This window comes from Chenopodium quinoa, unplaced genomic scaffold (genome assembly GCF_001683475.1).
Source record: "Chenopodium quinoa cultivar QQ74 unplaced genomic scaffold, ASM168347v1, whole genome shotgun sequence".
In the NCBI taxonomy this organism is placed as follows: Eukaryota; Viridiplantae; Streptophyta; class Magnoliopsida; order Caryophyllales; family Amaranthaceae; genus Chenopodium; species Chenopodium quinoa.
In genome coordinates, this window is record NW_018744582.1 from 2,936,183 (window position 1) to 2,961,111 (window position 24,929).

General features: G+C 32.9%; 2 protein-coding genes, 1 long non-coding RNA gene and 1 pseudogene across 3 annotated transcripts; 1 reads left to right on the forward strand and 3 right to left on the reverse strand.

Moving 5' to 3' along the window:
• Positions 1 to 1,506: 1,506 nt before the first annotated feature.
• On the reverse strand, positions 1,507 to 3,989 carry LOC110699382 (LOB domain-containing protein 15-like). Its single transcript, XM_021876906.1, has 3 exons — positions 3,587 to 3,989; positions 3,146 to 3,404; positions 1,507 to 2,299 (listed from the first exon to the last, which is right to left on the reverse strand). Exons 1-3 carry the CDS (start codon positions 3,598 to 3,600, stop codon positions 1,808 to 1,810), a joined length of 765 nt encoding a protein of 254 aa, XP_021732598.1. The 5' UTR covers positions 3,601 to 3,989; the 3' UTR covers positions 1,507 to 1,807.
• Positions 3,990 to 6,438: 2,449 nt separating this feature from the next.
• LOC110699383 (4,5-DOPA dioxygenase extradiol 1-like) lies at positions 6,439 to 12,694 on the reverse strand. Its single transcript, XM_021876907.1, has 3 exons — positions 11,849 to 12,694; positions 8,285 to 8,655; positions 6,439 to 7,508 (listed from the first exon to the last, which is right to left on the reverse strand). Exons 1-3 carry the CDS (start codon positions 12,116 to 12,118, stop codon positions 7,319 to 7,321), a joined length of 831 nt encoding a protein of 276 aa, XP_021732599.1. The 5' UTR covers positions 12,119 to 12,694; the 3' UTR covers positions 6,439 to 7,318.
• Positions 12,695 to 16,238: 3,544 nt separating this feature from the next.
• Positions 16,239 to 17,689, reverse strand: LOC110699384. Its single transcript, XR_002506891.1, has 3 exons — positions 17,436 to 17,689; positions 16,445 to 16,488; positions 16,239 to 16,355 (listed from the first exon to the last, which is right to left on the reverse strand). It is a non-coding gene; the product is annotated as an uncharacterized LOC110699384 (long non-coding RNA).
• Positions 17,690 to 20,670: 2,981 nt separating this feature from the next.
• LOC110699387 lies at positions 20,671 to 23,865 on the forward strand (annotated as a pseudogene).
• Positions 23,866 to 24,929: the final 1,064 nt, after the last annotated feature.

The following is a 24,929-nucleotide window of genomic DNA, read 5'->3' on the forward strand; positions in this document are numbered from 1 at the left end:
GAAGCGGTATAGTGGATTGAAGGAGGCTGGAAGTCTAGTAAGTTATTCACATTATACCTTTTTTGCTTTTCTCAAAAAAAATTAATCCTTTTAATTAAATTCATTAATGAAATACAAAGTTTCTTGCATGATTTAGAGTATATTATAGACAGACAAGCAAACTCAACGAAGATAACGCGAAAGCGAGATGAGAATACCACAATGTCAAGCAACCATGACATCGGACCTAACCCTATTGCATTACTAATGTGTAATGATGATTTTTATTTGGTCTAAGTAAGACACGAGGCGTTTAGTAATGCTATAGTCCATTAAGCTTATACTTAGATCGATGTGAGTCACTTTGGTTATACAAATTAATGCCGGGGAGTTTAAGAGAATTCCTTACTAAGCACATGGACAAACACGGGGCACCAACGTATTACCTTAAAGTTACAATGTGAGTTTTCCACCATCTTCATTAAGCAACTTTTATAAATATTTTCTTTTTAGGTGTTATAATAATATAGAAGTACCTTTAATTTATCAATAACACAAATTATTATATATATATATATATATATTTTTTGACATTTTAATTTCTTTTGTTTTGGGCATATTAATAAGTAAGAACCTTGTATTGACAGTTGGAGGGTTGACAACGTTGAAAGTTAATGCAACATTGTCCAAATAACAAGCAAAGCTTTAGCCGACCTCCTAAATTCAGAACAAAATTAAATGGAAATTGATTTAATAAAAGTGCACAAACAATCATGGCACGAAGTCCACGGTCAAACCGCGATCCCTCACACGTGCAAAAGTAACATTTTTATTTTTTTTTCTGAAAGTTTAATTCATAAACTTCAATTTCCAAACATGGCATTATGGCAATAGCATGCATTGGACATTGGTACCTAATTTCATGAAATTTTTACATTAAGCTAATGCTAGAAATAAATGTAACTCTGTAAGTTCAATCTGCCTCTACATTACAAGTTACTAACATATATGAATACAAGTATGCATTTAGACTAGTCAACCTCACTTGTTAATTTATACATACACTACTAAGTAGTAAAGTTTATTTATATCACTCTTGCTACTTTTCAATGTTAGGGTTGCTAATTTTGACATTAGTTACACAATTAGAGATAAACGGAGTTCTACATACATATGAAAAAAAATAAAAATAAAAATGAATTTTATACCTTTGAAGGTTGATACAAATATCCTTTTAATTTGACCAGGCTCAGGTCAAAACATAGCTACACTATCCATTTTCTTTCTTACGACATGTCCCAACATTTCTAAAATTACTCACTTAACATGTATAAAACAAAAACACGTCAACGAGGTCTCATGTAATTTTATATTGATCACGTACACTTAATTGATATGCAGCTATATAACCAAACATTACAGACGTCAACTATTTGAATGGATTAAAGTATCACCTATTTGAAATAGAACATTTATCTTATACGCACTTTATATGCCCAAAAATCAAATATAGCACATACACTCAAATATTAAAAGAGTGGAACTTTCATAATTAAATTTAATGTTTGTATCAATCTCTGACATACAAATTATGCAAAAAGAAATAATTATTCCTCAACCATAAATATCTCTATGAGGAAGAATAATTTTACCACACTAAGGGCTTTTTACATCAATTCCACTCTAAATAAACAAATTAAGCTCCAATTTCCAATGAAGAAACTTAAAGCTAGAATCTGGATTATATAATCCTCATCTTATTACATTATAATTAATAATTAATTAATAATAATGAAATTATCAATCTTGGTTACCTTAAGATCTATGTTTAACCAAAGTAGGAAATGTTTTCATTAGAAATGGAGCTAAAATGATCATGATCAGGATTAGATGATGATGATGGTTCGTGTGCATACATGGAAGAAGAAATCGAAGAATCGGGTGGAATACTATGAAGAGGAGGCGGCGAAGGGGGTGGAATAGCTGTTGTTAGTGGTGGTGGCACGGCTATAGAAACCGACACCGGGGCACCGGAAGAAAAGAAAGAAAGATCATGAGGAGAGGGTGAAGGATTATTATTAATGTTATTAGTAGAAGTACTAATATTATTATTGTTATGATTATGATTGTTATTAGTATCTCTAAACTTGTATTTAAGAATCTCAGCTCTTACTGCATTAAGTTCAGCTTGTAAAAGCTGAACTTGTTGTTGTAACGCTGAAATAGCACCCATGCAACCATAAACTGGATCTCTAAGTCTCACATTTGCTTCGTACACCAAACTGTTTGCTGCGTCCGCTCTTTGACTCTCTGGTACTTCCTATATGAATTCATCATAAAAATATCAATATATAATATAGTTTTGAATCTTAATTAAATTATCACATTTTCTTGGTAATGCCTTAGATTAATTAAAGGCCGGTTTAATTTTGAGCATTTAAAATTTTTGAAAATAAATTTATAAACTTGTTGGGTTATCTTTGATTCTTGATGTGTTATTTATTAATTAATTATATAATCCCTAGTAATTTTTTCCCTTGTTCTTTAAAGATAGAGAATGATAGACGAAATAATCGTTAATAGTTTGCAACGCTTAGGTCAAGATCGATAGAGCTCACAATCGCTAGTTCTCCCACAAAATTACATATCGATGAATAATTTTTAGGTTGATTGTTTTTTCTTCTTTCTCCGTCAGGACCCATTTCCCTAGCGATAAAACCCAATATGTCAAATTATAGGGAAACATTGCACACAACTAGATATTAAAGGATAGAAAAAACAAAATTTGACATAAAAACAAGCAATGATTTGGCTATTATTCAATTGAACTTTGATTAAAGATCAAAGACTATTAGTTGTAAGTTGCAAGGCTAAATTTATAATAATTATCATATTGTAATTGAGAGGGTTTTTCTTTCCCCAAATTCTTGATAAATTATATGAAAATAAATACCTAGCATTATGTACCTAAAAACTAGACTAAAAATTAAGAAAAAAAATTTGGGAAGGCATTACCAACCTATACAAGGTATATACTTCTAGCTAAAATAAAATTATTGTCTTTTTCTAGGTGGGTTTGTGATGAGAAAATTAATTTATTAACATACAATGATACAAAAGTTTAATTAAGGAGGAAAAATCAATTAGGGTTTGTACAATATATTACCATGAGCATCTTAGAAACATTGCTAGCACCAAAAACTTTGTGAACTGAGGCAAATTTTTGAGGTTCATGAGGTGAGAAGTAAGGTGAAAAGGGGCATTCCTGAGCACATCTTCTCCTCAAGAGCTTACACGCGGCGCAAGGGGTGATCGTATTAAGTGTTCCGGGAGGACCTAATTGAAAATGCCGCCTTCCTCCTCCTCCTCTTGAAATCGCATCGTTATCTCTCTTGATCTTCTTGCCTATCTCATCAAATCTCTCCCTGCCAAAAGTTTGGGCAACACCCTAATTAATTATAAATATAGCCTCATTCTTCAAAATTTATTTATGTTTATGCATGTATATATACATTTATATGGTTTTCATGTACATTATATATGTACATGTAACAAAAATGAGTTAATAACATTATGAAATTAATTTGTGAGTATATTAGTTGTATACCTTTCTCTGGACATTCAGGCATGCTCAAGGTATGGAGGGTGGGGTTTTAGAGAGAGAAAGTTGGTGTTGAAGGGGAAAATGAAAGGGAAACAAGTGCTTAAAAGGTAAGTTACTAACAATTGAAGTTAGTACATTAGTGAACAAGGATAATATTAGCGGACCAAACTTAATATAATATAAGTCGAATTAATTACTATACATAAGCTAGGGATATTATTTGAAGCTTGGCTTTATTAAGATGAATTTTGTTTGTATTGTAATTGTGTTTGTTGGTGAATTGACTGTTTTGATTGATGTACGAGGATTAGTGAGCAAACAATAATTAATCTTAATTACCATATTATTGATATTACATCAAAATCAATTTGATTTGTTTGAAAGCTTATAATAACAAATTGAGTTAATGAGGGACACTAGCTCCCAGGGTTTCTATTACGACCTTTTTTTTTTTTAGAAAATCTACTACGACTCTTTTAATTATGAATCATATTTCAACAAGTTACGATAAGTACAAATAAGTTCTAATTAAGTAAAATTTGAGTGAATAAAACAAATCTTTAATGTGCAGATTAAGTAGTTACGTTATTTCTTATTTTGAAAGTATTATAATGTGCCAAAAAAAATCAACAAACAAGAATAATACAAATTGTACATAGTTTACTAATGATAGTTTATAGCTTATTCACGAACATGCAAGACCCTCGTGATCCTTGCTCAGCTGGGTGGCTAATTGATTCAGGGCATATCTTTATATTCTAACAAAAACAAAACTTTCACATAATCTTATTAGGAACATCTCAAAATTTTTAACACAAAAAATTAAACTAAAAAACTTAAGTAGTTCCCTTAGTTATGTTTTTATTATAACTTAGTTACGAAACTAACACATACTTCACAATTAACCGTGCTTGGGCGATAGTAGCAAGTGTACTACTTGAAGCATCCGTTTATAGAGCCCGGAAATATTGGAAACCGGAATATCACAAACAACTTAAGACCTTACTCGTACATTATTATTACGTACTGTTCTTGAGAATGCCCAATTAATGGAGTAATATACGTGTGATAAAAAAAAGTTACATATTTAGTAACTTTGCTAAGAGAATACGTGGCACGTAATATTAATAGTAGTAGTAGTTTCTTGTCAAAATCAAGAACCCACCTTCATTAAAATCATCACAATCTGGGATCTAGTTCCGAAAACGAAATTAGTACTTCTTATATATTTGTATCAATTCAATATCAACATCCCCGTGTAGATACCGCCACCTTACTTTGAAATATGGCTAGCTTAATTAATCTCCCTATATAATTACTGATTATGTATACCTAATCGCCTACGTTAGTGTACCTTTTTGTCATTTGTTTTCTACACATTGTATTGTATTGAAAGTATAGTACATGGGTGCAACCATTGCGGCGTGCATTTTATGCATCAGCATGTGAGATGGTGTATCTAATATGTGTACATCCAAATGTATGACAGTATTTGATGTTATATACTCCGTATAAATATTCAATCGAAGTTAGCCAAAATTGCCTAAATAGGTTGATAATTCATGCATAAATTTTTGTAGTGATAATAGACAATAAACAAATTAAAAAAGTGATCGACCTGGATTAAATTGATATACAAGTAATTAGCTAGAAAGAACTATAACACCTTCAAATATCAGGAATTTTACTTCCAAATAAATTTATAGAGTGCGTAAGTTTTTTAGTGCACCTAAACTCTCAACCTTACACACCTACTCCGGATTAGTATAATCTATGCATAGAATAATTGTTAATTAGATGAGTTTATAACAGTGCAGAATAATGTTATGTCTTAACATATCTATATAATTATATACAAGTACTTTATACGTACTATTATAAGTTATTGAGCTTTTGAATAAAAAAAAATAAAAAAAAAAAAAAAAGTTATTGAGCTTGCACTAATTAGCAATCTTCACATATTTGATTTATTACTGATGAATGCTCAATGTTTAGGTTTAACTTCAGCATTATACATACGTCATAATATAATTTTGTTACTCCCTTGATAGTCATAATAGATTAGACATATTGCTATTATTACACAAATTTATATTTGGATACATGAACTACGCGCGAACATGGCATAGGTGCATGAATTATGAATACATGGAATGATGGAATTTCTCAAATGCGTAGCTGATAGCTTTGTATGTACTATACCTTTATGGCCTTTACCTTTTAATAACCTAATTGACATGGTGAATTTTTGAACTTGTATCCTCTCCTCAAAACATCCTGTGTAAGATTCGAATGCAAAATTTTTAAGATATAAAATAATAAGAGTATTACCAAGCGAATCATGTCTAACTAATTAAAATATGATATAGTAGTCCTCAGTATATAGTTAGAGCGAGTTATACCCATATTAGCACTGGCATTAAATAAGCTAAAAATCATAGAGAAGTACTATTTTGCTTTCATTTTAAGGAAATTAAACTATCAGTTCTTGTTTGACCCGTATTTTGTGCCTATGTTTACTCTTTTTTTTTCTTTTTTTTTTCTCTTGTGAAAATCAACCCTCTTTACTCCTCTTCATTTACTGCCTCGTTTCATCAATTGGGCCACTTTTATTTCTTTGTTCTTAACCTTTGGAGAAAGCGGGTGTGTATTGGACTTTTAGACCCAAATTACCCTGATACGGCCCAATTCTAACTCTGACTCAGCCCAACGTTATTTGGGTGAGTCCGTTAACTTACTTTTTGAGCCCGTTCATGTAATACGAAGTAAGAAAGATACATTCCCTCAAAAAAAAAAAAAAAAAAAAAAAGTAAGAAAGAAAGATACAAATAATAATAATTAAAAAATAAAGTTGTGAGTATTGTTTGCAATTGTACTAGTATAGTCATATATGGAAACTGAACCAAGATAAAAATTATCAATTTGATACAGTATATAAATCAATCCTGAGTTTCAACCATCATTTTAAGTTTTAATTTGGTTGAGTTAGTCCTTTAATATGGTATCAAGATCCAACGTGCGTGATACAAAGGTCACGGGGGTATGCAGAGGACCCATTGCATGTTGCATCTAAATTTCAAGCCAAAAGGGCTCTTATGTGAGGGGGCGTGATAGAGTATATAAACCAATCATGAGCTTTAACCATCAGCTCAAGCTTTTGTTGAGTTGGTCATTTAACACAAGTCTAATAATTAATGGAGCTATAGAAGCTATAAGGTATTTATTAATTTATGGATAAGGAGAAAATCTTGAGTTAGCAAACAAACACCACAAAATATGATTTTCGATAATGCGTTGGTCCAACGTAAATCCTCTCAAAATATATATATTCCACATGCTATACAATAAAGTGTATTTAAAGACACCCTTCAAAAAAAAAACAAAAAAAAAAAAAAAGAATTACAACTTTTGCATGCAAATTAAATGACAATACTTGAATCAACTCTCAAACAATACACGAGTCAATTTACATACCATAAATCCATAATACCAAGCCATTAAAATACAACAAAATTGAGGAGATTACACAACATTACAAAATATAACTACGTATACATGATACATATGAGAACAAGTAGGATTTCACTTCAATACGAAGTATTTTAGAAAGAATAGCAAGGGATTAAAAATGATACAAAAACGATGACAACAATGACAACGTAACATACGATCAATATTGTGTTACATACGTACAAGGTACAACTGGTACAAGGTACAACTGGTACAAGGTGAAAATTAACTGGAAGTGAACTTGTATGCGCCATGACATAGGGTACCATGGTCCCAACTGGTATGAATAAGCTCAGCCTTCCACTTTTCACCAGCTGCCCCGACGACAACGTGCAATGGATAAAAATGTTCTGGGAATGGATGTGCTAATTCCCAGTTTGGAGCTTTGGTTTCATATGTATTCACTTCTTCAATCCTAAAAACCAGATAACAAATTGTATAGTTATAATAATTGTTTAAGATAAACAAAAGTCTAGAGAGTTTATATTTATCAATCAACAGTACGTAGTAGGTAGTTATTCTTAATAAAAAGCAGTCCAATAATAAAAGATGAAAAAAATTATTATTATTATTATTATTATTATTATTATTATTATTATTATTACTACTACTAGTCTACTACGGAGTATTATTTATTAGCAAGACACGTAATCAGGAGCAACTTTTTCAATTTTCTTTTACAGCTTGATCACGTAAGGTAAGTAAAATCCAAAAAAAGATAAATCACTTTTATTTGTTTTTTTAGTAATAAAAATAAATCTTTGTAATCACCACCATTTATTTATTAAACATGGTCATAGTAGCTCAAATATCATGTCAAAGGGTTCCCAATTCAATGTCCTACCAACACAACACAGCAAATCGTTGGGGAGAATAGCCGACATAGGCGATGGGCTTCTTTTTGACACCAAAATTGTGCACAAAAAAATTAAGTACAGTATACAGATAATGATATCTCCCAAGCCACAAGTCTTGAATATGACACTGCGTGACATGTTGCTATGGTTGAACAAACAAACGAAAAACATGATAACGAAATATCTAACATGTTATTAGTTAGGTTTGTCGTACTCCTTTATTAGGGAACATACTATTATTGTTTATATACGCCGTACTTTACAACCGTCGTATACAAGTTTTACTGTAAAGTAAATATAATTAATGGGGTTAAAAAAAGTTAAAGTTATTTACCTTCCATTAGTGAGAGCAGTGTCAAGCCAAGAATCAAACTCGGCAGCCCAAGGAGCAACACCACCATGATAATGAGGGGTTTCGTCTAAGGGGTGTGTTGCACTTCCGGAACCAATGATGAGTACACTTTCGTCTCTTAGAGGCGCTAATGCTCGTCCCAAGTTGTAGTGGTATGTTCCGTCCAGTTTTGGCTGAACGGAGAGCTGACATACCGGGATGTCGGCCTCCGGATACATGTACATAAGAGGCACCCATGCACCATGATCAAGCCCACGTTTTTGGTCAATGTGCACGGTTTCGAACTTGGATTTATTGAGTAGTTGCTGCACCCTTTTTGCCAATTCTAGATACCCGGGAGCCGGATACTTAAACTGGAAATTTACTAAATGAAAAATTATGTCATTATTCCAACCACAAATTAATGCTTCATTAACTGCCAATGCTTAAATAATTGCCTGCCTAATGATTAGGCCAACAAAAAATGTCAATTTAGACGCAGCATTACACACCAATGTAATTTCTGTGATATTTTTGTCAACGCACAAGTTGAATCATTAATATAGTTAAATATCAATTATTAAATTAATAAATCTATTTAAAAATTTTGAGACAAATCTAATAATATATTTTTTTTTTTAACATTTACGATTTTTAATACGTGTCCATAAAAGTCTGCTTAATTCAAAATTAATGTATGAATAATGTAAAAAATTAAAATGATGAGAAGTAGTAATAAGCAAGACTTACCCATAATTTTAACATCAGCAAACATGTTATTTAAACTATGGTGATGGATGCAGCTCTAATAATCTATTTCTACGTATATTATTTTATTATTGAGAAATGTATGGTAAAATCAAACGAGAAAAAAAAAAACACGAAGTATTTTATTTAGCTTAATATTTCCACTTTTGATAAGGTAAATCGATCATATTCCTTTTATAGCAACCCTACAGGGTGAAACCGAAGAGGGAAAAATTAATAAAGAAAAGCATGGAAATAATTAGGGGTGAGCAAAGACCCAGGGTACCCGGTACCGGACCCGGAACCGGTTAGGATCCGCCGGGTCCGGACCCGGAACTGGTCCCACCGGTTCCGGGACCGGGTCCAAAATGTCGGACCCGGTTGTAACCGGTTCCGGGACCGGGTCCTAAAATTTCGGACCCGGTACCCACTGGGTACCCGGTTTAAACCAATTCCAGTTCCGGGTACCCGGTCCCGGATCCAGACAATCCGGGTACCCGGAACCGGTACTGATTTAGTTATAAAAAATTATTTTTTTTTAAAAAACCCAACAATCCACAGTCCAATACAACATTAGGCCCATTTCATCCAACTCATTTCTGCTAGGGTTTCTGTCAGCCACTAAGCCTCCTCATTTCATTGAATTCATTTTTGCTAGGGTTTTGTTCTTCTCTGTTCATTCTCAATCTTCTCTGTTCTCCTCTGAAAATCTCATCTTGTCTTCTTTCGTTCTCATCAATTCACTGATTCTCGGTCTTCTTTCGTAAGTATTTTTCTCTTGGTACTCAAAATCTCATCCTCTCTTTCGTTCTCATCAAGCCACCGAACGACTGTCTCTTTCGTAAGTATTTTTCTCACTTTGTTTGCTTTTTGTTTCATCTTGCATATGTAGATCTCTGGTACTGTTTATTACTGCTTGCATTTTCTTTGGAGATAGTTAGAGTGTTTATGTTAATTTTAATTTTTATTTTCTTCAATTTCTGAGGGTGTTACGAGTGTTTAATATGCTGAAATCAATGAATTGGTACAAATTGACTGCACTTATAGTCTTTTTCTGCAATTTCTGGGTGTTTGAATAGATTCTTATTGAGTATTAATTGGTGGGTACCATTTTTAGTTGCTGTACATGTTTAGTTCAGTCATTGCTTTTATAGAAGTTGTTGTTTGGCTGTTAACATTGTGGTGTTGATCTCAGTACATGAGGTGGGTACACTGGGGTTTCGTTTTAATGATGTTATGTTTGCTGCTTGCATTCTCCCTGATAGAGTTAAAAACATTGGAAGAAACAGAGTCAATAACTCAATGTTCTATCTTTTGGCTTTTACCACTTGCGATGGATTAGTGGAAAAATTTCTTTAGAGGAGATATTTCCCAAAGTTCAAAAATTTTTTGTTGAATTTTTTTCCTGACTGAATGATTAAATAAAAAAATCATACTACACTACACTACAATCCCATCTTCTGATCACATTCACCTTGCATCTTTGCAATAGTGTTTTTTTTTTTTTTTTTTTTAATCTAGTTATCATGATATTGGTTTACCTTGTTTTTTTCAGATTTTCAGATCTATTTCTTGTTTTATTGAGCTGGTCTTTTCTGAAATTTGTAGTTGTGGAGAAAGATGTAGATGGTGATGCATAGGGGTGAAAGTGAATCGGTGTAAAACCGAACCGAATCGAAAAACCAAACCGAATAAGGAATGTGGTTCGGTTTTTTGGGAGGGTGGTTCGGTTTCGGTGTCAAAAATAAAAAAATTTCGGTTTTCGGTTCGGTTTCGGTTCGGAAAATTGAAAAACCGAACAAAACCGAACCAAACTGAATTATAAGCCCAATCCTACAAAACCCCTGCCTGGCCCAAAACTAAATACCCTAGGTATATAATGAAAAAATAAAAAAACCCTAATTCCTCTAATCCTCTCAGCCTTTCTCCACTCTTTCGTCCTCCCTCCTGTCTGACTGTCTCCTCTGAGTCTCCGACCACCGTCCAGTACACCAGGACACCAGGCGACCACCGTCAACGGTCCACCTGCTTCTCTCTCTCCTGTCTTCTCCTACTAATTAAGGTATGAAATATGCAATTTGCGAATTCAATTTGCGATTTTAATCGTTTCTCTACTTACTTGCTCTCTCCTGTCTTCTCCTACTAAAGTACTAAATACTAATCGTTGCTACTGCATGTTCAATTGTGAATTGCGATTTTAATTTGCGATTTTAACTTGCGATTTTACTTGCTACATTTTAATTTGTGAAGAATATGGCAATTGGTGATGCTAAAATTGATGAAGTGGTCGAAATACTTGAGTGATTGCTCTGTGCTGCTACTGCTGTGTTGATCTGCTGCGTTGAATAATACCGGGTACCCGGTTTTGGAACCGGTTCCTACCGGGTCCGGGACCAGTTCCAAAAAATTTGGATCCGGTATTAACCGGTTCCGGGACCAGTTCCAATTCTTGGGACCCGGTTATAACCGGTTCCGGATCCGGGTATTACAAATATGACCGGGTACCCGGTCTTGCTCACCCCTAGAAATAATAATGATATTCCATCAGGAAAAAAAAAAAGAAAAAGAAAAAAACTTGGATAGTATGATAATTTATATTAGTAAATATCATCTTATTATTAAGATTACTTAAAATGCATGGAAAAACCTAATGATTTTTTTCTATGGCACATCTTCAAGTTTCCGATTATTTGCTAATTATTCAAGCTAAGTTTTCCATACCATAAATTACAGTATGTATGTACCCACTACAATAAACACAAAATTAAATAATAAAAAGAGTAATAATTATAATTTTACAAAAAAAAAAAATATTTTTACCTTGTACATGGCTTGAGGATAGTCATCAAAATCGCAGATAGTATCATTGACATGAACAGCATTAACAGCAGGATGATCAGTTTCCCAGTGACCAGAGATCACAAGTATCGCCTTCGGCTTCTTCGAAAATACTTTTTCTTTCCATGTTTCAAAGAATGGCCTTAAGGGATGTGTGTCTTCTACTGTCAAAATCGGGTTTCCATGGGTTATGAAGAAGGTTTCATTGAAATTCATTTCGTTATTTTTTTCCTCTTCAATAATCATTTTCATATCTTTTTCTAAGTAGAAGTTAATAATGAAATAATATTCCCTAGGGTTTTTTTTTTTCTTCTGCTGATTTCTTGTGAATTTGCAGGTGAACTCTTTAGGCTACGAAGGAGGGTATTATAACAATGGTGTCTACGAGCTTCTTACCGCAAAGTCCAGTGGCGGAATCAATGGGGGGCCTATCGGGGCCATGGCATTGAATGTTGCTATATATGGCATGAAATATCTTTAGCACAGTTGATATTCCCTCCTTAATGTTCCATAACATTTCATTAATAATGTTGGTGGCAATTGGGTTATTTGGATTGGACTCAAGTCATGTCTTATTGAAGAATTATTGTTCGGATTTAATTTTATGTCATTTGGTTTTATTACCAATACGCTTACAATGATTAATATGTACTATATGTAATAATTAATCACATTGTAAACGGATCTAGTCAAGTAATCAATGATAGATAGAGTTTCAGGTCGGATATGAGTAATTTTGTCGAATCTAAATTATTTACATTTCATGTACTCGTGTCTTACAATAACAACAACAAAAATGATGACAATAATACAAGTAATAATAACAAAAAAAACGACAATAATAATAAGATCTAACAATAACAACAACAAAAGAAAAAATAAATAAATAGATAAATAATAATAATAATAATAATAATAATAATAATAATTCTATAATTTATATTTTTCTCAATTAAATTAAGGGTTTAAAACCTATATGGCTTTCATTTTAATTAGATTGAAATTTTTTGACTATTAAGGCTCTATTAGGTATATCTTTAAATATTTCTAGACAGTTAAATTCATAAAAGGTTTAATGAATTTAAATCAAACAAATTCATAACAGGTTTAAAACATTGATAATAAAGTTTACAAAATATTAAATGTTGTACATTCATACACCTAAAATAATTATTACTACATATTATTAAGTACGATTAAACGGAAAGAGTAAATAGTTTATTACATTATTTCCCCCCTGAATCAACTTTAATTTTCCTGTTTACAACGCATCAAATGAGGAAAATGAGGCCAGTAAAAAGTGAAACAATTATTAGTAAGATGACAAGAAGAATGGCGAAAAAAAAAAAAAAAAAAAGTGAGTAAAGAATTATAAAGTTAGGTTAATTATTTCATTCCCGACCCCTCCACTTACTACCCCCGTTGAAAATGGGTTTGGTTCTTTCCTGATTAGGTGTGAATAATCTATCACGTGCATTTGTGGCTATGCCCATTTTTGGGATATATTTAACTTCAACTACCACATTAATAAAACGTGGCAAGTGGTTGTTCGTAAGATGGGTTTCATCCAGCTAATATTTTTTGATTGGTTATTTTCTAATTTTAATGATGATTTATTTTTTCTAGTGGCAAAAAATACAATAATGTATCAATGCAATTATATGGATGTGACAAAATACGATCTAAAGATTATTACTTATCATAGGTAGGGGTGTACACCGGTCCAAAATCGGACCGGACCTGGACCGGACCTGTTTGGACCGGGGACCTGAATTGGGTAATTATGAGGACCGGGGACCGGACCTGAAAAATCAGGTCCGGTCCGGGTTTGGACCTGAATGGACCTGTTTTGTGTCTTTTTCGTTTTTTTTTTAATACAAAACCTGTTGGACCTGCATATGGACCTGTTTTGTGATTTTTAGACCTGTTGCATAATTTAATAATTACATACAAACCAAAATTATCAATTACAAAACTACATAAAGTCTATAAAGTCCCGATTCTCAAACACCAAAAATACAAATGAGTCCACCGAAAATACAAATAAGTCCACGAAAACTCATAAAATTACATAAATTCTCTTAAGTCTCAACTCTCAAGTACTAGAAATACATAAATTCTCCAACGAGTTGTTTTCCCTTTGATCGCGTGATTCACACTAATGAGTCCACGAAAACAACTTCATCGTCTACATCGTTAGATTCACCACGTTGCACCTCTAAATAAAATACAATATAGAATATATTAATGATTGATAACAATGAAATAATAAATTTGGTGTAACAAAATTTCAAATACATAAAATTATTACTACCTTTCTCTATTTCCTCTAACTCTTTCAAATTTTCTTCCACATCAACAATTGGCACTTCCTTAGCTCTAAGCCAATCTTGTGTGCAAAGTAACGCTTGAACCATCTTCAATACAAAAATATTACACAAATATGTATAAACAAAGTCATATTAAGATATAAACAAACTTGATTGATAAAATAAAAAGATAACGATGCATTACCTTAGGAGTTAAAGAACTCCGAAATGGATCTAGAGTACGACCTCCCGTACTAAAAGCAGATTCCGATGCAACGGTCGACAATGGGATGGCTAGTATGTCACGTGCCATGCGATTAAGAATCACATAACGCTGACCATTCTTACCCCACCATGTCAATGCATCTTGTTCTTCCTCCTCCGGCCCTAATTGATCATTTAAGTACCTATCCAACTCACTTATCGCATACCCACTTGTCCCCTTCAATCGTTTTGCTCTTTCTTTTAGTTTCCTCACATAATCGGAACCCACTCCTTTACTATTATCAATATTCATTGACATATTATCTCCACAATCTGGAATATTAGAAGTAGCATACATTTTTCTATATTCCTAAAAATAAAGAGTAAGCGAACTCCTTCACATCATTAGCAAGTTTTGTACCCTTTTCCGGTCCATGCATATCCGTTAGTGTCAATTCAACAATGATCATCTTAGAGTGAGGGTCGAGAAGAAGAGCAACATAAATGAACTTATTCATCTTATCCACATCACCCCAATACTTATCAAACTTTTTTTTCATTGCAATGGCCATAGCTTGAAAATTCAAGTCCTCACTTTGTTCCCAATTATTCAACATATCATACATAGAAGCAATTTCTCTTAAACCTTTATTAGCTGTCACATAATGGGAACCAGAAATTCGTTTAGTTAACAGATAAAACCCCTCTAGAAACAAAACCAACCTCTCCACTTTTTCCCAATCTTCGGGTTCGGGAGGCCTTTCATTGTCATTCAAATCCTCTCCATCAGGAAGAGATAACCCACTAAAAACACGTCGAAACTTCAAAGCCGTTTCCAACATTATGTATGTGGAGTTCCAACGAGTGGGGACATCAAAGGATAAAGAAGATTTTGAATCTATGTTTGCTTTTTGCACAAGATCTTTGAATCTAAGTATTCTTGCAGGGGAATTCTTAACATATTTCACAGCATTTCTAACTCTATCAATGCACACACCATGTTCTCTAATACCATCCCACACAATTAAATTAATGATATGAGCAATGCATCTAACATGAAGATTTTTTCCATCATTTATACATCCTGTTCTTCTAACCATTCTACTCAAGTGTGCACAAGCAACATCATTTGAAGAAGCATTATCAACAGTGACAGTAAAAAGTTTATCATCAATACCCCAATACTCTAAACATGCCTCAACTGCTTTTCCAATAGCCTCTCCTTTATGACTAGAAATTGGACAAAAATTTATGATCTTTTTATTCAATTTCCAGTCATTATCAATGAAATGAGCTGTAAGACACATATAATTAATTCTTTGTATTGAAGTCCAAGTATCAGTGGTCACAGAAATTCTTTGACATGTCTTAAACATTTCTCTCAATTTCTCTTTTTCACTATAATACAACTTTAAACAATCACGAGCAATGGTAACACGAGATGGAATGTGAAATTGTGGACATGCAACTTGCACAAAGTGCCTAAAACCGGGTTTTTCCACATGCTTAAATGGTAACTCATCAACAATAATCATGTGAATCAATGCCTCTCTAACATCATTCAAGTTAATAATCCTACTCCCACACTTTAATTCACTACTCTCATGTTCTTGATCAAAATACAATTTAGTTTGCTTTTCTTTGCCCTTTTCTTTTTCTATATTAATAGGATTACCGAGACATGATTCTGCATGGTTTTTAACATTTTTTGAACCATTAAGATTACCATCAGCAGCAAAAGTTTTAGGACAGAACTTACATTCAGCTCGTAGTTTTCCATTCTCGACGTACTCTAAGTAATATTTCCAATACTCAGCTTTCCTCTTACTTTTTCTGTTCCATATATATTCCCGCCCCTCTTTTAGCTTCTTATCAGGAGGCAAAGTAGATTGCAATTCTTCCATATCCTTTTCAGAAAGTGGTTGTGACGTTTGTTCAGAAAAAGAAGCAGACCGTTTGGATTGAGAGCTCTCCATCTACAATATAATTATATACAATATAAGTAATTTTAAAGTAACAATTATATACACATACCATTTTATAAAAAAATTTAAGAGCAACTTACATTGCAAGAATAAGAATCCGTGGTTCCTTGACTTCCTTCACTCCCTGCAAGAATAAAAACAAAAATAAGAACCCCTGAACTACACACAGGTTAGCCAACTTATTTAATCTTAATAATCTGAGTCCATACTTTTAGCAGCCTAGCAGGAATAAACACAAATTTTAAAGTATAAGTTAGCTTAAAAAGTGTCCATATATACACATTAGAAATATCAATACCAGGTAAATAGCGTATATGATACGGAGTATGAGTTAGTTTAATAAGTGCAAGTCCATTCATTATTCATTAGAAAATCAAACAATGATTAATATAATGAATCACTAGTTCACTACTCATCCAAAAAATTTCTCAACGATCAAAATTTATTACGAAGTAGTAAGTTACTAAGTTGTGCCGCATTATGTTGGATCAATTTGCAGGTTGGTTAAAAATAAATAAATAAATAAAAAACAGCCCCATCCCTAACCCTTACCCTACCCAGATCCACCACTGCCCACACGGCCACACCCCTGCTCACCACCCCAACCCACCCCACCCCACCCCACCCCACTGCCACCCCTTAACCCCCACACACCAGAACCGTACCACCGTAACCCCACCATAACCCCACCCCAACCCACCCTACCACCCCAACCCATAATTCAAGTGGAGACATATATTACCTTGAATAACTTATACTTTAGGAATAAACACAAATTTTCGCACTAAATTAATCTTAATAATCATAATAAACACAAAATTTCGAACTAAATTTCGCACTTGAACCCTAAACCCTAAACTTCTTAATTCTTATGAACCCTAAACTCAAAAAAACCAAAAAAAAAAAACAGAAATTCGAAAGAGATGAACTAAAAATAAGAAATTCAACATGCAAACATCAAACAATCATTAAAAGCAATTGAAAATTTGAAACAAGAATAAACATATAAATTCTCACACTTAAATTTATTATTTCGAATTAAAAATACCAAAATTATAAGCAAATACTTACCAGATATTATCGGTGTGCATCGCCTGAGAGAATGAGGGAGGTGTCGGCAGTGGGCGGTGGCCGGAGCGAGTTGGGACAGCCGCGTTGAGAAGTTGAGATTGAGGGAGGCTGAGAGAATCAGTTTGGGCTTAGGGAGTTAGGGTTAGAACTTAAAAATATGAAAGAGATTGAGGGAGGCTGAGAGAATCAGATATTTTCTTTTCTTTTTTTTTTTTTTAATTACGATTTTCCCGGGTTTCAGGTCCGGACCTGAAAACCCCGGGTTTGGACCGGGTCCGGACCGGGACCGGGAACCTGGATTTTTAAGAACCGGGACCGGACCTGAATCAACAGGTCCGGGTCAGGTCCGGTCCGGTTCAGGTCGGTTCAGGTCCGGTTTCAGGTCCGGGCCAATTTTTGTACACTCCTAATCATAGGATTTCATCACCTAATATTTTCTTTATATTAAATAGATTTGTCATTATTCATTTAATTTTGAACACCTAATTTTATCAAGTTGATGCACCTTAGATTTTGGTGGGAATATCATATAAAAATTCCCGAAATGTTGTGAAACAAATCAATTTCAGGTTGAAATTATAGTTGGGGTCGTTAATAATATCACATTTAGTATATGTCTAGTTGATATTATGGCATGGATAATTGTAGTGGGACGAGTTTTAAATTATGTCGATATGCTTTATTCTGTTCACCTGATTTTTGTTGAGAAGCTGAACATATAATGTTTTTTTTTTTAATGATAAAAGCTAGCTAGGTTTTAGTTTAAAATTGAAACATTCTTGTATACTTGTGATGTAGAAAATGGTTTTTAATGTTTAAGATGAGGTTCGTTGTCTTTAAATGAATCTCATTAGTCTTATTTGAATTTAATTTGTCTCTTGTTCTTTGGATAATTTCATATAATTAGAATTAGTTTAGATAAGTGAAAATCAGGTGAGTTACACACCTTTTTTTACACATGACCTATTATTATTTTAGCTTATTAGTATTGATTTCAACTTGTTTATTGAATTAATTTTTAGTTTATATTTAATCAGTGATTATTCACTATAACCGTTATTTATTAAATGTTATCTAGGAATATTAACTATTAACTATCAATTAATTAGTGAAAAGTAATGATATAAAAATATTTAATAGAAAAAAGATATGTAGTACTCCGTATAAGGCAACACCAATAAGCTAGTAAGGCTCTAGATATTTATTTAATTTTTTTTCGAAAAAGTCAGCTTTTCAGCCAATAAAAAAGGTTGCATGTCACTTCCCTTCAAAAAAAAAAAAAAAAAGAAAGTTACATGTCACTCAACACATTTTTTGGTTGTTTGGCCAGGGACAATGAAAATGAGGGCTAAAATTCATTTGCCAAACACCCAAATATTGTTATTTATACGAGAAAAACAAAACAGAAAGTATAGAGAATGGCAATATGCTTAAATTTTCGAGCACTCCACCCATCATTCATCAATGCCTAGCGCCATAACCTTTACGTATAGTAGTATGTCGGCTCTTTAGTCTCTTTTATTTTTAATGCGATTATGCGAACTTGACTATTGCGATTATTAACTGGCAACTACCACATTACATGAATAGGCCACCGAGTAACTAAGTTCTAATGTATTGGTGTGGCCAAGAAATCCTGAATATGATCCCTTGATTCCTATTTATCATGGGTATCGTTAATATTCATATATTCAAATATTCGCAACTAGTTTGGTGCAGCAATCCAAATAAGTTTGTGTTTCTACATGTGTGATAAGCATTAATTTATATACCGCTGGCGCTTATAGTACACGGAAACTCTGATATTTTTTTAAGGCTTGGAGAAAAAGATTTTGCGGTGCTTTTTCTATGTGGTTGACCACATCGTGTGGCCGGGGTTACATATTTAGGGGTTACTTATTTAGGAGCTACTTTGAATAAAGTTGAAAAATAAATTTTTCCATTCGATTTTTTTGGACACCAAATCTCCTAGCTAATTGAACCAAAATTACTTTTACTTGGTATTTTCTCTTCTTGAAAATATATATGTTCCATGGTTTCTCTAGCGCAGCACCGTGTTTTGTATCTCACTTCTCATTTCCGTGGAACCCTACAACATCAGTCTAGGTATAAATTTGGTTAGAACGAGTTCATTCTAATTAAATCTAAGATAGATCGAAGTATTAAGTACTCATGGACAATAGTATGTTTGGTGTCGTGTGCATATATACTCCTTGTGTCCCTATAAAATAATCGAATTGAACATTATATTAACAATTTGTCGCTAAGGACGCTAATCAATGGTGATTCTGAGCATGTGCAGGGTGGTCGATCGCACAGGGCCCTTAAATGAAACTATTATAAAAGGGCTTCAATTTTTGAAATTACTTATACAAAATGATTTCATTTGAGCTTATTAGACTTGAAATAAGTAAAATTAAGGTGAATAAAACAAAGACTTAGAATCTGTTGAATGAAGGATTTAAGAATAGAAGAGGGAAAATGTGATTTAATAATCACTTATACCAACAATCCATATAATTTTTCCTTTAAATCTACGAAATAGTATACATCATAGATTAATGCTATAATTTGACCCCTTATTTTTTAGGGATCTTACACGGTTGCACATGCCGCTCTACTTATTTAGAAATTTCAATATTTTATTCTAACCGATTTCAGTTCGGGTTCCAATCGGTCTAAGTTTAAGCATGTACACAAACACTACCCTATAAAGAATATGATGGATAAAAACAATCTAACAAAACCAAAATGCTAAATTGAGTGGCAGACTGAAAGCAGATTCATCCAAGCCAGCCATCACCTCCAACATCTTCTATCTAGTTCTTTCCACTTTGGGTCATTAACTTGTCAATTCACCCGGTTTTGTGGTTATTACCAAATTGGGGTTTGTGCCAACTTCCAACAACCACATTTAACTACGTGGCATGTCCAAGCTCATTAGATTTTTCCAACTTGAAATTTTAAATTATCATATTATCCTTTTATTGGGTTTTCTCCAAGTTTATTGGGTAATAAATTTCCTTGGCCCAAATTTGGGCCCCATAATTCTCGGGCCCAATATTATCACACTTTTTTCCACAGATTTTATTGTTTTTTTTTTTGGAATCTTTCACATATTTGAAACAGTACTGTCTTTGTACAAATATTTAATACCATTTTTATTAAATTTACTCACACATGCAGTATAAATTACTATACATTTTACGTATCAAAAACACACACAAACTCATTCAACGATATTTTTTTTCATTTCATACCAAAATATTTTTATAAGCTTTGTTATATTTTTATCATGGATCATGCAACACTAGCAATGATACTTGCTATTTGGTTTGTTGTTTTTCATTTCATTAAAATGTTATTCACTAGCCAAACTACGAAACTTCTTCCTCCCGGTCCTAAACCACTGCCACTAATCGGCAATATTCTTGAAGTTGGTGAGAAACCTCACCAGTCATTTGCTAATCTTGCTAAGATTCATGGTCCACTGATATCATTATGTCTAGGAAGTGTCACAACTATTGTTGTATCCTCGGCTGAAGTAGCCAAAGAAATGTTTTTAAAACAAGACCACCCACTTTCTAATCGTACTGTTCCTAATTCCGTCACTGCAGGGGATCACCATAAGCTGACTATGTCTTGGTTGCCTGTTTCCCCAAAGTGGCGGAATTTTAGAAAAATCACCGCCGTTCATTTACTTTCTCCTCAAAGACTTGATGCTTGCCAAACCCTAAGACATGCCAAAGTGCAACAACTTTTTCAATATGTACAAGAATGTGCACAAAAAGGACAAGCTGTTGATATTGGAAAGGCAGCATTTACAACCTCCCTTAATTTGTTATCATTAGCCCACCATAAATCCCATACATCTCAACAATTCAAAGAACTTATATGGAATATTATGGAAGATATTGGCAAACCTAACTATGCTGATTATTTTCCAATCTTAGGATGTTTAGACCCATCAGGTATTCGACGTCGATTGGCGTCTAATTTTGACAAGTTGATTGCAGTTTTTCAAAGCATAATCTGTCAAAGGATTGGCAATGGCCAGGATTCTGCTTCGACGACGAAGACGACCGATGATGTGCTAGACATTCTTCTTGACCTCCACAAACAAAAAGAGCTCAGTATGGGCGAGATAAATCATCTGCTCGTGGTAAGTCATAGTTTGAAGTTGTTGCCGATATATTAATTAGAAGAAGTAAACCTATAAAACGTACAATTATAAAAAAAACTAATAGCAAATTTTTAATGAATAATAATTATATCGTGTAGCTTGTGCGTATTAATTGAAGCAATTTTCATGGAGAAATTGCACGAGTTATGTAGGGCTGCATGACGGGGACCTTTTTAATTTATTATTGTAATTTATTTATTTTATTTTTACGTATGAGGGGTAGGGATGGGGAAGGAATTTTGTAATGTTTATTTTGGCATTTATATCTTTAAATAATTAATTGGTTAAAAATATTACTATTTTTTTTTATTTTATTTTTTTTACAAAATTCATTAATTATACTCTTTCAAATCTATAAGGCTTTTTTTAAATTTTTTTTTTTTATTGTGACACGTTTTTCAGAGATCTTAGCTATGATATATAGACGAGTCGTTTAAGGATATGATTCATTTTACGTGTGACTCCCTCAATATTCCAAATGTTGGATAAATAAAAGAAAACAAGGGTTTACAAGATTTTAAACTAGTCTATAAAACTTAATCATTTTTTTTACTAACGTATAAACAATAGATATTGTCATATACTCCGTAAATTATTGTTGAATAACTATACTCATATTTTCTACGGATTTAAGATGATTAAAATGTGACGTAGACAGAATTCCACTTATTAACTAAGTACTGCCAAGGACTTGACAATCATTTATATAGCCCATAATAAGGGGAAAGTACAGCCGAAATCAAGATATAGTTAATTGTACATGTTATGTGGTAAGTTGGTAACTAACAAACGAAGGTGGTGAAGTGGAAACTTCATCTTTTACGTAGCATACCAACAATTATGTCTCCATCTCTACAAACATAAATTGAGTTGTCACTAGTCTACAATGTAGTAATTCCAAGCGACAACTTTGAAAATCTGGTCCCTACGTAATCTTCACTTCTATTATTGGCATATCATGATATTCATCATAATTCTTAACTAATCTTAATGTTACTACCAATGTCATTTAATACGAAGCATTAATTTTTGTGTCTAGGCTTTGGCATAAGGTTCAAAGAATCTTGATAAGGAATTAGGGATAAAACAGATAATTTTATGTCAGATGGTCTTATTTGACAACGGCCTGTTAGTGGTTGGCTATCAGTTGGTTTTAGTGGCTGATTTGACTAATTATTTGTAGAATAGATGCTTCACAATTTAACAAGCAACTCTATTAAAATGCACTTGTAATCAATTTGGTACTTATTCTAAGTAATAGATGTGATTAATACTCGATTATAATGAAATATGAGAGTATATAATATTGATATAGTTGCATAAACTAATTACAATATCAACAGGACATTTTTGATGCTGGGACTGACACTACATCGAGTACTTTTGAATGGGTAATGGCAGAGTTAATTCGGAATCCTAAGATGATGGAAAAAGCTCAAGAAGAAATTGAGCTAGTCTTGGGCAAGGATAGACAAATTCAAGAATCAAACATTATTAAGCTACCTTACTTACAAGCCATTATCAAAGAAACATTGCGGTTACACCCACCAACTGTATTTCTCTTGCCTCGTAAAGCTGACAGTGATGTTGAATTATATGGCTATGTTGTGCCGAAAGATGCACAAATACTTGTTAATTTATGGGCCATTGGAAGAGATCCTCAAGCATGGGTGATCCGAAATTGATGTAAAAGGGAGAGATTTTGGACTCTTACCTTTTGGAGCTGGAAGGAGAATATGCCCTGGGATGAATTTGGCTATTAGAATGTTAACTTTGATGTTAGCTACGCTTCTTCAATTTTTCAATTGGAAGCTTGAAGAAGGTATAAAACCAGAAGATCTGGACATGGATGAGAAATTTGGGATTGCTTTACAAAAGACTAAACCTCTTCAGATTATTCCAGTTCTTAGGTATTGATCATTGTCAAATGCTTGCATATTTATACGTTTTCGTTAGTAAATTCATTCATTTTGTAATTGTTTAAGTTTTCTCCAAATGGTCATGTTTGTTTGAATCTTGCATTCAATGCAATTTTAAGGTGGTACTAGAGATCAAGTTTATGTACGTTAGCTTATATGCTATTTTTTGTAATCTATGTTTACGCATAACTTGTTCGTAAAAGTTTGTCAATTGTTAGACGATTTTTTTTAATGATTTCAGTTGTTTTTACTGTTCATAGTACATGCTATTTAATTAAATTAGGTCTTCGTAACAAGCTAGTAATCAAACTTCTCAGCTCCTTTTTTTTTTTTTTTTTTTTTTTTACTAAGTTCAAAGGAAATTGTTGAGATGGAGATTTCAATCTCTCGACACTACAAGCTACAACATAATTGTGACTTGACTCAATGTTACTGAGAGGAATTAAACTTCAACGTACTGGTCCAATACAATAAGAAAAAGCTCCATCAAGTCAGTTGACCTCATTTGGCATATTATGTAGTCAATCATAACTCAATTATTACTCCGTGATATTTTTGATAAAATCATTGCACAACTATTAGGGTAGCGTTTGTGAACAATTAGAATTCCACTTAAAAACAAACACTAAAAGTCTAAAACCCTATAATGAGTGATGTTTACAATCTTTGTCTAACAACACAGTACATGTTATTTTTGGGCCAGAAATTGTCCGTAAAAAAATCAGCATTTTGTAGTCGCCCTATGGATGGCATCGAAATTTATTAATGAAAAACCCTCCAAAAAAAAATCAAACTTAGGAAAGGTATTTATTAATGAAAAACCCTCCAAAAAAATTCAAACTTAGGAAAGGTACATTAAATGCTGAGAGGCTTTAAGTGGGAAGTATACTAATCACATAGGTGAATACAAATATAAGCTCTTATTTATTCCGATCGGTTAACCCTTAGCGCATAGCTGCTATTTTTTAGCAAACAAATAGGATGGAAAAATGTACCATTACATGCATAATAGGTAACATGTGGTAAGTATTTTGGGAAAAAATGTTTAACCTATATGATGACAAAAAGTACCACTACATGGATAATAGTATACAAAAAGTATTATTAAGACAACTTATACTTTAATGGTACATTATACATGCATAATGATACATTGTAATGTACTACTGTAGAATCAACTTTTTTCAGTTTTAATTCTAAAGCTTGCCAAATTTACATTTCTGCCATCCTATATGCATTGTAAACACATAGCAACCATGCGCTGAAATGCACTCACTCTGATCTAAATAAAACAGCATAAACTACGAAAAATTACTTTGCATAGGTTTACTTCATACGTATATAGGTTTACTTCATACGTATATTTGCAACATAACACGGGTTGAAATAAGA

Bases quoted from the DNA above. Each gene is read 5' to 3' on its own strand.
- LOC110699382 (XM_021876906.1), bottom strand. The intron at 2,300-3,145 runs GTAATATATTGT...GAATTCATATAG, and splicing joins ATGTTTCTAAGATGCTCATG to GAAGTACCAGAGAGTCAAAG.
- LOC110699383 (XM_021876907.1), bottom strand. From the start codon at position 12,118: ATGAAAATGATTATTGAAGAGGAAAAAAATAACGAAATGAATTTCAAT. The intron at 8,656-11,848 runs GTAAAAATATTT...GTAAATTTCCAG, and splicing joins ATCCTCAAGCCATGTACAAG to TTTAAGTATCCGGCTCCCGG. The intron at 7,509-8,284 runs GTAAATAACTTT...TCTGGTTTTTAG, and splicing joins ACTGCTCTCACTAATGGAAG to GATTGAAGAAGTGAATACAT.